Source organism: Halichoerus grypus, chromosome 1 (genome assembly GCF_964656455.1).
Source record: "Halichoerus grypus chromosome 1, mHalGry1.hap1.1, whole genome shotgun sequence".
Lineage (NCBI taxonomy): Eukaryota > Metazoa > Chordata > Mammalia > Carnivora > Phocidae > Halichoerus > Halichoerus grypus.
The window spans coordinates 85,511,496-85,525,483 of record NC_135712.1 but is presented as its reverse complement, the minus strand read 5'-3'; the positions used below and the strand labels follow the sequence as shown (position 1 = coordinate 85,525,483).

The following is a 13,988-nucleotide window of genomic DNA, read 5'->3' as shown; positions in this document are numbered from 1 at the left end:
AAATTTAATTTCAGGCTATTATACAAGATGGAGAGAAATGAGAAAAAAAGGATTATGACAGAAAGGGAATGAGTTCTCGTCATCTCACACCCCAAAATAAATTACAGATAAGCTAAAAAGTTAAAGTAAAAAATGCAACCAGATATTGGGTAGAAGAAAAGATTAATTTCACAACAATTTAAAACATTTGTACCATTAATAAAATCGAAAAGTAAACAACAAACTAGAAAGAAATACATGCAACATGTATCTCGGGTAAAAAGCTAAAAATTTTAACTTTCCTTTAAAAAGATAAAGAGCCCGTAGAAAAGTGGACAAAAGACATAAACTGAAAATTCTCAAGAGAAATACAAGTGGCCAGTAAACACATGAGAAAATATTCAAGTTCACAAAAAAACAAATACAAATTATGATGGAATACTATGTTTTATTTACCAAATTAACAGAGCATTTTTTAAAGATAGAAACAACTTATTCATCCACTATTTAACTGTATGGTTGGTTATGTATAGTGGAATTCCAAGGTGCCATTAACATTTATAGCATAAGGTATATTCATGCTATATTAAGTGGGGGAAAAAAGCTGCTACAGAATAACATAACACTAGCCAAACTTTTAAAACCAATTCTAAATGGATATAGATTTAAAAAAAATAATGTACAGCCCTTGAGCAAAATGTTATCATCGGTTAGCTCTGGGTTGTAGGATTATGATAACTTTTTCTTTTGCAATTCATACTTTGCTATTGTCTCCATTGTGTGATAAAGATGTATCCCTTTTCTAATCAGGAAAAAATTGAGCTATACTACAAGTTGGGAGAAAATGATGAAGACTTAATATCCCTTCGGTCAAAATTATATTAGAAGATAGCAAACTCTACAACTCGGTACTCTTTTGAGATTTGAGGGTTTCATCCCCGGAGCCACTATCCTCCGTTAAGAAGAAGGAAAGGAAAAGGGGGACGCAAAAATGAAACTGGAAAACTTACTCCAGCTAATCAAAGAACGTCAAGTAGCCTCTGATTTGTGATTACGCTAAAGGACATGTCAACATTGTGATGCTCTTTGTAATTACTTCTCTGGGTAAGGGAAAATAGTGTGGGTTTGTTTAAGTAATGTGCTGGGCTGGCGGGGGCGGGGGGGGTGTTTGCTCTCACTACAGAATGTTTTGAAATAAAACTTCAGCCTAGAATGTAAAGATTTTGTTTGGCACAAGGCTACATGAGCAAAACAGTAACTTAAAATGGTCACATACCACCCCCTTGTGGCTTCCACTGTGTCACATCGGGAAACAGCCCAACCAGCCGAGAGGACGGAACCATGCATACCGTTTTCATAAATTCAACAAACACGTGTCCATTCTCTATTCGGTAGCAGGTGCTAACTATACTAGGATTAAATATACCACTAAATCTCTTCGTACTTTATTCAGGCCATGCCAGCATTCGTAAATATTCACTTATTTGGGCTGAGTACACACATAGAAGTTGAGGTCATAAAAACTGAGCATCGCAAACCGGTGTCTCTTTAAAATACGGCTTTATCTTCTGGGATAAAGGTGAAGGAATGGGAGTAAGGTCTGCGATTATTACTCTTCAGCGTTTGGTTGGTTGGGTAGCATGTGGTAATCAGAAAAAGCACAGTGGATGTGGATGAAAACACATGCACTGCAGCCCTAACTATCCGAGTGACCTTGAGCACGTGATAATCCACATGGGCCCCATTCATCTATTTAACAATTACTTGAACCCGGGTGCTGAGGTTACAAAAATGAGTAAGACCTGGTCTTTTAGACCCTCGCTTTTCTAATTTGTAAATTGGGACTGACAACTTCAATTTACTATCAAAAATTAAACATATACTACCCTTGTACAGAGATGTTCATTTTTGAAACCGTGTTCACAGATTTATTTATGCTTGTTCAATTTAATCCTCTCCACATCTGCTCATAGGAGCTCTAAATCCTTACAGGAATTAAATAATCTAATCCAATACCCTGTACTTTTACATTCAGTCCACCGGGATTTCTTGAATCAAGGAATCCGGCTGAAGCTTAATAACGACTCGCGATCTTCAAGATTCTCGCCCTCCTGCCCTGTGAACAGCATCGCAGCCCTGCGTAGTTCTTTGGTGGGGCCTCGGTAAAACCTTAACACGGCCGTCGCCCTTTACGTCCCCAGCAAGCAGAGGCCACTCTGGGGGTTGAAATGCCATTTGCCATGCCTAACTCGTGCAAGACGACTCTCGCACGCCCCCTGGAGGAGCCGGGTGGGAAAGGGGCCGCTAGCTTGCTGCGCTTCTCCCACTTCTCTGAAGGCGAGAGGAAGGGCCGGGAGCCCGCAGGGCGGGGGAGAGGGGAAGTTCCCTCGGCGGCCATGCGGGGAGCAATTCTAGGGAGTGGAATCACCCGCTCGGCTCTGGAGAGGCCGTACCCAGGCCGGAAGAAGCCTGCGGCGGCACAGAAGTACCGGCAGGAGGCGCGGGCCGCCGGGCCACCCCCGGGGCCAAAGAGCTGTGGTCCCTCCCAGGTCCGGTGTGCGGCGTGGCCGCGCCGCCGGATCCCCTGTCGCCCCCCATCCCCCCCCCGCACTCTCACCTCGTCACCTCCCCGCCCAGTCAGCGGGTCCCTGAGGTGCGCGGCGCAGGCGCGGAGCGAGGCGGTGAGTGCGGCCGCCGAGCCTGGGCCTGGGGCCTGGCGGGCAGGGCGTGAGGCGCGCGGGAGGGAGAAGGGCCGGCCCGGGGGGAGCGCCCGGGAGCGCGAGGGCCACAGCGGCGCCGCCCGCCGGCAGGGCCGCGCGGCCGCTCCGCCGGCACTCGGGCGCCTCGGCTGCCGCCGCCTCGGAGCTGTGCCTGGGCTGGCCGGGCGGGCCCCGGAGTCCTGGTGAGTGTGAGGGAGGAGCGGGCCCGTGGCGTGCGGACGCAGCCTCCCACGGGAGCGGGCAGGGAAGACCCGACGGCGTCTTTTAAAATGAAACCCTGCCTCCGTTTTATGGCGGGATAGCGGCCCCTCCCCCATCCCGGAGGCAGTTCCACCCCCCCGCGTAAGACGTCTCGGCCCCCTGCTGCTGTTTTCCTTATGGCGCCTTTGGGATCGGAGTTTGGGCGTCCCCGCAGGTCGCCTGGCCCTCCTGGGCTCGGCGCGTGGCGCGGGCGTGGAGGCTGCTGGGTGCGGGGGGCTCCTGCGCGGCCCCTCTGACCGGCGTGTCCGGTGGCGGCTGGGCTCTCGACGTCCGTCGGTGCCAGGCTGGCCCCCGGCGGTGCGGAGCGGCTTTGGAGCCCTCTGGCAGCGCATCCCTTGTTCGCCCGCGAGCCACCGCCGCAGAAAGCAAGCGTGCGTCCTGGCGCTCTCGTCTCCGGCCCGTGGCCTGGGCCCCTCAGGGTGCTCATACACCCCTTTTGGTTTTCTTTTTTAGTACAACCTAGGGACGCGAGTAATGTGAAGCAGTTTCTCTCTGCAAAGAGGTAAAAATTTGTACTTGAGCAAAGACTGACACTCAAGTTGGACGTACCGTGGGTTCTAGTTCAAAAACTCTCCTGAAACATTTTTTTTGTGTTTCAATTCTTTTAAAGTCTGGAGAGTATATACTTATTTGAAATGAGTGTGAAAAAGAACTTGCTTTTAAAACCTTATTGTAAAAATGGAGCTTTTGATTATACTTGCCTTATTTTTATACCAGTTAGAGAATATTTATATTACATGAAAGGCCGTAGATGTTGATCTGTTTGATATAGGTACTGATTGCCTGTTATATGGCATTTTGTACAGACATTCTTGTTGAAAAAAATGACAGGTGGAAGGATGCTGGTATGTATTTTGTAAGTTGCTTTTTAAAAAAATTTTAATCTTTCATGTGGCATGATGTCATTTTTTAAGTGTAAAATATATATGTATACCTTAGCATAGGAAAATGTCTAGATGTCTATATACCAAAATGTTAACAGCGGTTTTTCTGGGTGAATAGATTCAAGGTGATTTAATTAATTTAAATTAATTTCTAACCTTTTTTCTAATTTCCCTGCAGTGACATGTATTACGTTGGTAGTTTGTTAAGTGGGGAAGAGGGAGTGAATGATAAGGTGCATGTGATTCAGAATCGTCCCCATGAGAGGAAGACTAGTGAGCAATGTTCATATGACATCTTTGAGTAAAAAGCCAAACTTCATCAGGGCAGTTATGTATACAAAAAGCACATAAGAATATTTGCTGAAATGAAGGATGGTTAGCATTTCTGGTCTTTTTTTGTTTGTTTTGTTTGTTTGTTTGTTTTAGATTTTATTTATTTATTTGACAGAGAGAGACACAGCGAGAGGGGGAGTGGGAGAGGGAGATGCAGGCTTCCCGCGGAGCAGGGAGCCCTATATGGGGCTTGATCCCAGGACCCTGGGACCATGACCTGAGCCGAAGGCAGACGCCTAACGACTGAGCCACCCAGGCGCCCCAGCATTTCTGGTCTTGAGTAGGATCTTAGCATCATGCTGAAAGGGTGTCTGATAAATGTTTGGATATTGTTCAGCTCTAAGTAGGAGTCAGACCTTTCCTGATCAAGGTGATCCTATTCCTCTCACCTGACAGTCTGAATCCAGGCCAGCTTGCAATGTTAATTTTAATGCCATGTGTGGTTTCCTTTCTTTACTTTTTGATTCTTCAAGTTGGAAAGAATTTAAAGTATATTCTGAAATAGCAAGAGGCTACTTTAATGTTTGGCTGATAGTTTCCATTGTTCTCCCTGATAGTTTTAGAACATTTAAAACATGAAGTGTAGTGCTCTGGGCTGTATAAATTCTGGAAGTGTACAGAAGAGGTATTAGGAACAAGTCTTGAGATTTTAGTTTATTACATAATAAGAAATTTTTGATTTTTGAGTGCACTTGATTGGGAAGGGTTCAAGGAATGCTATTTGTGTTAAATAAGGCATTATATATAGAGGTACTGTTTCTATAAATCTCATTGCTGTTGGTTTCTTTGGGTGATTCCCTTCCCTTCCTCCCATTTGGTGACTAAGAACTGGAAGATGTAACTTGCTGGTAATAGTGAATAGCAATGAAAATTACTTACACAGAATTAGTTGTTCAAAACTCAAGAGTCAGAAGACATGATTTTTCAGCTCTGGTTCTGCCACTTAGTTGAGTTGACTTTCACTGAATGCTTCCTCATCAGTAAAATTGGAGTGAGTTTGGTGGTATCCCCTCTATGTATGTCACAGGATTGTTGTGAAATAAAATAAGAGGAAAATGCTCAATAAACGAAAAAGCACTATCTTATTACTGGATGATCACATCACCTGTAGTGCTAATTTATATGTCCAGAACTTAGTGAAGCAGCAAAGACAGTGTGTGCACCTCAGGTGCCTTACCATTAGAAACAAGATGATCTCAGTAATGATACCAAGTTCTACCTGGTGTGTATATCACTTTGACAAAAAAGAAAAGTAGCATAGAAAGCTGGTGGAGAAAATGTCCATTTCTTTTTCTCACTGGCCCACTTCTGCAATGAAAGAACACTAACCTGAAATGGAAGAGGTGATTCTGATTCTGACACTAATCTGTTACTTCAATTCGGGTGATCACTTTATCTCCCTATTTGTTTCCAAAGCATGTGCTTTAAAATTAGATCTTTATTCAAATTCTAACTCTACACTTATTAAGAATTGCCTTGACTTAATTTTACTATGCCTCAGTTTCCTCATTAATAACAAGGGGTAAATAATCAATTTTGAGAGAGTGTTGTATATTTTTCATATTATAGGATTAAATAAGATAAAGCATGTGTACAGCCTGGCACATGATTGGTGTTCAATAAATGGTCATTGTCCTTATATTGTTAAATAATCTATAAGGACTTAAACAGTTTGAAGTCTGATTTGGTTTGCTTTCATTGTATTTGTTTTCATTATGGCTGAATAAGCAGATTTATATTCCTGTTTTGGTGTTAAAATATACCTATAGCTTTAGAAGGTAAATTCATTTCCAAGAAATGACACATGCATATAGGTATTTATATGTGTATATATGTATGTATTTATATGTGTGTATTATATGTATATTATGTATATATACATATATAAATATGTATATACATATAAATATACATATATGCATAAAATATAAATTATATACATATAACATACATATGTGTTATTATATATATAATATATGTATACACATATATAAAGAAATGACACATGTATGTATATTTATATGTATATTTATATGTATACATATTTATCAGTTTTTAGTGTTTAATACAGTATATTCAAAAGATTATTTATGCTTGAATTCATTCCATATAACTTTGCAGTTAATTAAAGACCTGGTGCCATTGTATTCTTGAGGCTCAGAAGTGAACTACACTTTTGCTTATATGACTTCTGTTGTGTTTTTCCTACAGGCATTTTTTACCATCTGTGAAAACTTCCCTGTAATTCATTTCTCCTCACTACAGTATTAAGAATTATACCAAGTAAGTGGAATGTGGTAAAACCAATTAGTCAATTTTATAACAGTTGATGGGAATTTAATCATTTAATGATTAAACAAAAGTTGCTACCTGTTTTGTTCTAAATAGAATGTTGAATGTGATCTTGTAAGTAAGAAAAGGATTTTTTCTTGAAAATTATATTCTGAGCTTCTGTGTGATGAGTATGTTTTCTGGAAGTCAGGGGATCAATATAGACTTGTGTAAATATTTTTTTAAGGGAATATATCCACCTTTAGCTTGAAAACTGTATCAAAATATTGCCAGTTGTAAGAAATGTACCTGTCTTAGGGTGCCTGGGTACCTCAGTCAGTTAAGCAGCTGCCTTCCACTCAGGTCATGATCCCAGGGTCCTGGGATCAAGTCCCGCATTGGGCTCCATGCTCAGCAGGGAGCCTGCTTCTCCCTTTCCCTCTGCCTGCGTGTCTGCCTACTTGTGCTCTCTCTCTCCCTGTCAAATAAATAAATACAATCTTTAAAAAAAAAAAAAAGAAAAAGAAATGTACCTGTCTTATTCTTAATACGGTACCATAACAATTTTTTTAATAAAAAGTAATTTAAGAGTATGGTTTATTGTAATTATACAGTTCTCAAAATTACATCAACATGTGAAATGGACTTCTCAACATCACCAAGAAAAAAAAACAGGTATTGGTGTCCTGCCTTTAAATTTGATCAGAAAAATAAATCCAAATATAAATGGAAACATTGGGTTTTTTGGGGGGTTTTTTTTGGTTTTTTTAAAGATTTTTTTTATTTATTTATTTGAGACAGAGAGATACAGAAAGAGAGAGAGCATGAGCAGGGGGAGGTGCAGAGGGAGAGGGAGAAGCAGGCTCTCTGATGAGCAGGGAGCCGGATGCAGGACTCGATCCCAGGACCCTGGGATAATGACCTGAGCTGAAGGCAACCGCTTAACTGACTGAGCCACCCAGGCGCCCCAAATGGAAGCATTGTTTAACACTTCTCTTACAAAGTAGATTTTCAAGTGGCGCACACATTTCTTATTACCAGTAAGTTCTTTGGTTAGAAGGAATTTTTATAAAATATTAACAATCTTTATTTGTGATATTTTTATTAAATTTTTCCATTTTTAGATTGAAAAGATATGAATGAATATCCTAAAAAAAGAAAAAGGAAGACATTACACCCTTCTCGTTACTCAGGTCAGTGGATTATTTTAAAGTTGGGCCCTGGATTAAGTCCCATGCAATTGTATTCTTATCCATTTTCTCATAAATGATCAGATAACAGTTAAATATGTGGGTCAATTTTTAGGTAAGAGAAAACTTTAAGTTCTCTGAATATATATTCCTCATTGTCTACCATGTGCTAGGCACACATCAGAAGTTTACGGACATTATTTAATACTTACAACTTAAAGGTTGAAAGATATTTAAAATTAGATATCCAAGGTTGCATGCTTATACAGCATAACTGAGATTTGCTTGTGTGATTCCCAAGCTTGTCCTTAAGGCACAACATTAACCTTGGTGGAAGATATTTGGATCATTGGGAAAAAATTTTTTATCCTATACATTATTTTCAGAAATGTGAACTTTATTTTGATTGTGTTATTTTAGGTCCTTTGGTTGAGGTTGGCTCTGCTATCCTGGCAATAAGAGAGGTCTTAAGAAGACTCATGTGGAATTTAAGAAACAAAACAGAGGAGCATAGGGGACAGGAGGGAAAAATAAAACAAGATGAAATCAGAGGAAGACAAACCATAAGAGACTCTTAATCATAGGAAACAAACAGGGTTGCTGGAGGGGAGGGAGGGTGGGGAATGGGGTAACTGGGTGATGGACATTAAGGAGGGCACATGATATAATGAGCACTGGGTGTTATATAAGACTGATGAAATCCCTGAATTCTACCTCTGAAACTAATAATATATTATTTGTTAATTAATTGAATTTAAGTTAAAAAAATAATAAAGTATATATTGGTGCAAAAAAAAAAGAGAGGTCCCTGTGTGGCCACCTGTAACTAATCTCACATATCTATATTTGAGACAGTCTCTGGCATACCTGCTAGCCCACCCAAGCTACACATTCTTCGTATCTGAGGAAATTAAGGCTGATTTACTGCCCCCATCCCCTCCCAGACAAGACTTGAAATGACTATTCAGAAGCCCTAATTGGTTCTTAGACCATTTCCCCTATGCCTTGTGCTTTCTCTTCACTACATGTCAGATCTTCTTGGTAGTTAATTCATTGTTTTTTGTAGTTAATACATTTATCACATATTTATAATTTGTGCAATTCTGACAGTAAGGCAGATCTATCTTTGTGCACTTCAAGTGTTGTATTGTAAATCATGTAATTTGTGGTTCTTTCATGAAGTTCAATGTCAGTATCTTTTCAGAATTGAAATATTAATACTTTTTTACAAATATGATAATTTATATATGTTGGATAAAGGGATGGCTGTTATTAAATGTATGTATGTTTACTTGAAATTTTTAAAATTTTGCTCTTATGTTCAGATTCTTCTGGAATAAGCAGAATTGCAGATGGATTCAATGGAATTTTTTCTGATCATTGTTATAGTGTTTGTTCTATGAGACAACCAGACTTAAAATATTTTGACAACAAAGGTATATATCATATTTTCCAAAATATCCTTTAAGTTGCTCTTGATGTATTTTTATTTCTTACTTGAAAATGTGAGTGAAAGTTACGACTTCTAAATGGGCAAGTATTCAATTTGTTTAAATGTAAGGAAATAAGGCTTTTTGTAAGAAAGCAAGTATGAATTTTTAATTTTTAACATTATTTCAGACCTATAAATAAAAAGCACACTCTCCTAAGTCCATTTTAGGTGGCAAGGAATTGGTAGAAAATCAGGACTGACCTAGAGTTGGGAGCATTTATGATGAAAGGTTAGGATAGTGTTAAACACAGTTCTTCCACTCAGCTGTAGTCTAGAGGGCTAATGGAAGGAAGGAACAGAGGGTGAAGGATTTGGTGTTTTTCAGTCTTGCATCTTTTATTGAGTCTTTTCGAGAGCATTGGGTAAATGATAAAAATTTGCATTTGCTCTCTTCTTTCTTTGCAACCATCAAAACTGCCAGTTTCCTTGAGCTCCTATCAGAGGCACAGAAACATAATTTTTTAAAAAGCATAAGGAGTTGGAGGCATTTTTATGAACTCATGTTTGGCTTAATAGAGACACAGATGGTTACATACAGAGATATTTATAGATATGTCTGTGTATATGTAGCAGTGTACAAACATTTTTACTCTGTTAGCTGAGAGGGCCTAAAAAGAAATGACGCCCCAGTAGAAGTGAGCCCAGATTTTGGTTTCTAAAACCATTCTCCAACAAAAAGAACTAGCACTTGGAGAAATGGCTGATTCTAGTTCTGAGGCGGGGAAATACATAAGATGAGCCTGGAGCATTTTGTAGTGCCAGAAAATAAGGAAGTACTCAACACACGCACACAATACAGGTACTTCAAAGGAACACAGGAGCCAACTAAAACTCCCAGAAGCCAAAGCTGAAACAATTTGAGGAAAAAAAAAGAATTATAACCCAAAATATAAAATATTCCTGAGTCCATACTGATGTGATTGAATGAATAAATAAATTAGACAGAAACTGTATAGAATTCCATATTATTTATGTGGAGGCTCCTCCCTCAAGGAGGTGGAACATAACTTTCCACTCCTTAAATGAGGACTGCATACAGGGAGTTTGTTCCAAAGCATAGAGTATGGAAAGTAAAAGTGTGACTTTACAGCAGAGAAACCTGATCAATACTACTTCACCCAGGTGATCACAGTCAACATCTACAGCAATAAATCATGTTAGTACTATGTACTCTTGATGTGATGTGATTAAAAATGGCAGCTTGCCTCTCTAGTCTACCTCTAATAACCCATAATCCCAGTCTAATCATGGGGTATCCTACAAAATACCTGACCTCTACTCCTCAAAACTGTCATGGTCATCAAAAACAAAGTCTGAGAAACTGCCACAGCTAACAGTATCCTAGAGAGAGGTGACAGCTAAATGTAATGTGGAATCTTAGGATCTTGAAACAGAAAAAGGACATTAGGTAAAAACTAAGGAAATCTGCTTAAGTATGGACTTTAGTTAATACCATCTTACCAGTATTGGTTATTAATTGGAACAAATGTATCATATTAAGAGCATGGAGATACTGAAATGTAATGTAAGAGAATGGAGAAACTGAGAATGCAGGATATAGGAATTCTTTGTACTATCTTCCCAGATTTTTTCTGAGAACTTCTAAAAAATAAAGTCTTAAACAACAGTGACATGATGTTGAAGCCCAGTTTTTTCTGCTGACCTGTATTTTAGTTTCCCCATGCTAACTTTAAAACACTGGGTCTGGGCTGAGGGAATAAAGCTTATTCAGACTTTCATTAAACTGAAAATTCCTAAGTAACTTTAAAAAGTATATTCTAGTCCAAATGGGGCACAGACGCAAAAGCAGTTGCTTGTTTGGACAGGTTTTTTTTTGTGTCTGTTGGATAACATCTCTTTTCCTGGCTAAATCTGAGTCCTTTAGTTCCTGTTGGAATTCAAAATTATATTTAAAATGTTTAGTGCTTTGTTTAGTAATAATTAATATTTAATGCTTTGATATAAATAATAAGTATTTTTCCAAATCTCTTTTTACAGATGATGATTCTGATACAGAGACATCAAATGACTTGCCAAAATTTACAGATGGAATCAAGGCCAGAAATAGAAATCAGAACTACCTGGTTCCCAGTCCTGTACTTAGAATTCTAGACCACACTGCCTTTTCTACAGGTTAGGGAAACCAGTTGATAGCATTTACTTATTTTATATAGATTAATGAAAAAATTAGGGATAAAATAAATTTTGTGCCAATTTATTCAGTAGGTCTTATTTAGTGATAATAGACGTGTTATATTTTTCAGAAAAACCTGCTGATATTGAAATTTGTGATGAAGAGTGTGACTCACCTGAGTCCGTCAACCAACAAACTCAAGAGGAGAGTCCTATAGAAGTTCACACTGCTGAAGATGTTCCAATTGCTGCAGAAGTGCATGCAATTTCTGAAGATTATGATATAGAGACAGAAAACAATTCCTCGGAAAGTCTCCAAGACCAAACTGATGAGGAGCCACCAGCTAAACTTTGCAAAATTCTTGACAAGAGCCAAGCTTTGAATGTGACTGCCCAACAGAAGTGGCCTTTACTGAGAGCCAATAGCAGTGGCCTCTATAAGTGTGAACTTTGTGAGTTCAACAGCAAATATTTTTCTGATTTAAAGCAGCATATGATCCTGAAGCATAAGCGTACTGATTCAAATGTGTGTCGAGTATGCAAGGAAAGTTTCTCTACCAACATGCTTTTGATTGAACATGCCAAACTGCATGAAGAGGATCCCTACATTTGTAAATACTGTGATTATAAAACAGTGATTTTTGAGAACCTCAGTCAGCACATTGCAGACACCCATTTTAGTGACCACCTCTATTGGTGTGAGCAGTGCGATGTACAGTTCTCCTCAAGCAGTGAACTCTACCTACATTTCCAGGAGCACAGCTGTGATGAACAATACTTGTGTCAGTTTTGTGAACATGAAACAAATGATCCAGAAGACTTGCATAGTCATGTGGTAAATGAACATGCATGTAAATTAATTGAGTTAAGTGATAAGTATAACAATGGAGAACATGGACAGTACAGCCTCTTAAGCAAAATTACCTTTGACAAATGTAAAAACTTCTTTGTATGTCAAGTATGTGGTTTTCGGAGTAGACTTCATACAAATGTTAACAGGCATGTTGCTATTGAACATACTAAAATTTTTCCTCATGTTTGTGATGACTGTGGGAAAGGCTTTTCAAGTATGCTAGAATATTGCAAACATTTAAATTCACATTTATCTGAAGGGATCTATTTATGTCAATACTGTGAATATTCAACCGGACAAATTGAAGATCTTAAAATTCATCTAGATTTCAAACATTCAGCTGACTTACCTCATAAATGTAGTGACTGCTTGATGAGGTTTGGAAATGAGAGGGAATTAATAAGTCACCTTCCAGTCCATGAGACAACTTGATTATTTTTTTTAACTGCTGTAATGTTAATGTAAAATAATAAATTGGACTTTTTTGGAGATGTGAAAATGGATGATTTTAAACATAACTTATGAGAATTGCTTTTAACAAGTAAGATTTTTTTAATTGTCCAATTTTCTTAGCATTGCTACATTTTTCAGTATATAATGGTATCCTAAATGTGGTATTTTCAGTGCATGGTAGTTTTAACCACTCTTGGTATCTGTCGTCTTGTTTCTTACATAAGCTCTGATTTCATGAATTGATGAGAAACAGATGTACTAAAGAAACTAGACTACAGTTTTCCTTCCGTAACCATGGGTGCTATTAAATTTTTTAAACTCAAGATGAACTCAGTTTTTCATGTATGAAGTCATTAAAGTACTGCATTATCAGAACTTAAATGCAATGTACCATACAATTAAGTCCACTGATAGTCCCATTAAGAACCCAAACCCTCCCAGATAATCCCCATCAGGAATTATCCCCAAGACTCAGTGGACGCTCCATCTGTGTAATTCTTTTAACAACACTAGGAGGCAAGTGTTACAGTAGGAAGGGAAGATCTAGTTTTGTTGGCAGTCTTTTTTTTTCTTTTTTTTTTAATTCTCATTCAATTTTAGCCCCAATCTGTGAGTTAAATGATTTAAGATGGGAGTGAGGAGGAACTGGTAAGGGATTAGACAATAAAACCAGTTGTAACATTTCATAGCTCAACCTTTTCACAATTCATTTTCAGTTATGCGACAGCAAAGTAAGCCCAAGATGCTGATGTCAAATCATTTATTGACTGCGAAAACCCACTGAGGTATTAATCTAGAATTAGGAAGATGTGGAAGATAAGGGGTTCTGGCTTTCTTCTTGGCTTATAGATGGCCGTTTTCATTCACATGGTGTTCTCTTTGTATGCAAGTGTATTTCTCAAACTTCCCTTTTTTATAAGGTCACCAGTCATACCAGATTAGGGTTAACCCTGATGACCTTATTTTAACCTAGTAAAGATCCTGTCCCCAGATACGGTCATATTTTGAGGTGCTGGGGCTCAGGACTTGAACATTTGAATTGGGAGATAGGAGAAAGAGACATAACCACAATTCAATAGCAGCTTCTTAAATAGCGGTATCACAAAGATATGATTTGGTCTATCAATGAACTCCAGTAAACACTGCTGCTAACAAACGGCAGTGTTCAGGAATATTGCTATAGTTGAAGAGATCAATTTATGATCTATGGTTTTCCCACTACAAGAACCGTGGAAATTTAATCTATCTTGAGAATGGTGGCAGCAACAAGTCTTTTCAAAGCCAATCATTTTTAACTCTATTATTGTCAGATATGCATAACTGTATTCCTAGAAATTCATCAGGGCTACCTGATAGAAATGTTTCTGAGAAAACTTAATATCAGAATGGTTTAAACTGGACTAGAATCTTAGAAACCAT

At 38.6% G+C, this 13,988-nt stretch overlaps 1 protein-coding gene across 4 annotated transcripts; it reads left to right on the top strand.

Annotated features, from left to right (window-relative positions):
- Positions 1-2,355: 2,355 nt before the first annotated feature.
- ZNF639 (zinc finger protein 639) lies at positions 2,356-12,892 on the top strand. 4 transcript variants are annotated; one of them, XM_078068939.1, is made up of 7 exons: positions 2,356-2,660; positions 3,414-3,462; positions 6,389-6,460; positions 7,573-7,641; positions 8,964-9,074; positions 11,129-11,263; positions 11,395-12,892. In XM_078068939.1, exons 4-7 carry the CDS (start codon positions 7,584-7,586, stop codon positions 12,546-12,548), a joined length of 1,458 nt encoding a protein of 485 aa, XP_077925065.1. In that variant the 5' UTR covers positions 2,356-2,660; positions 3,414-3,462; positions 6,389-6,460; positions 7,573-7,583; the 3' UTR covers positions 12,549-12,892. The 4 variants fall into 4 exon arrangements, with proteins under 4 accessions (XP_077925065.1, XP_035971800.1, XP_077925069.1 ...); XM_078068943.1 differs by lacking the exon at positions 2,356-2,660 and adding an exon at positions 2,705-2,881; XM_036115907.2 differs by lacking the exon at positions 3,414-3,462.
- The last annotated feature ends 1,096 nt before the right edge of the window (positions 12,893-13,988 follow it).

Coding starts and splice junctions, on each gene's coding strand:
- ZNF639 (XM_036115907.2), top strand. CDS start 7,584: ATGAATGAATATCCTAAAAAAAGAAAAAGGAAGACATTACACCCTTCT. Junction 7,642..8,963: donor ACACCCTTCTCGTTACTCAG/GTCAGTGGATTA, acceptor TCTTATGTTCAG/ATTCTTCTGGAATAAGCAGA. Junction 11,264..11,394: donor CCACACTGCCTTTTCTACAG/GTTAGGGAAACC, acceptor TATATTTTTCAG/AAAAACCTGCTGATATTGAA.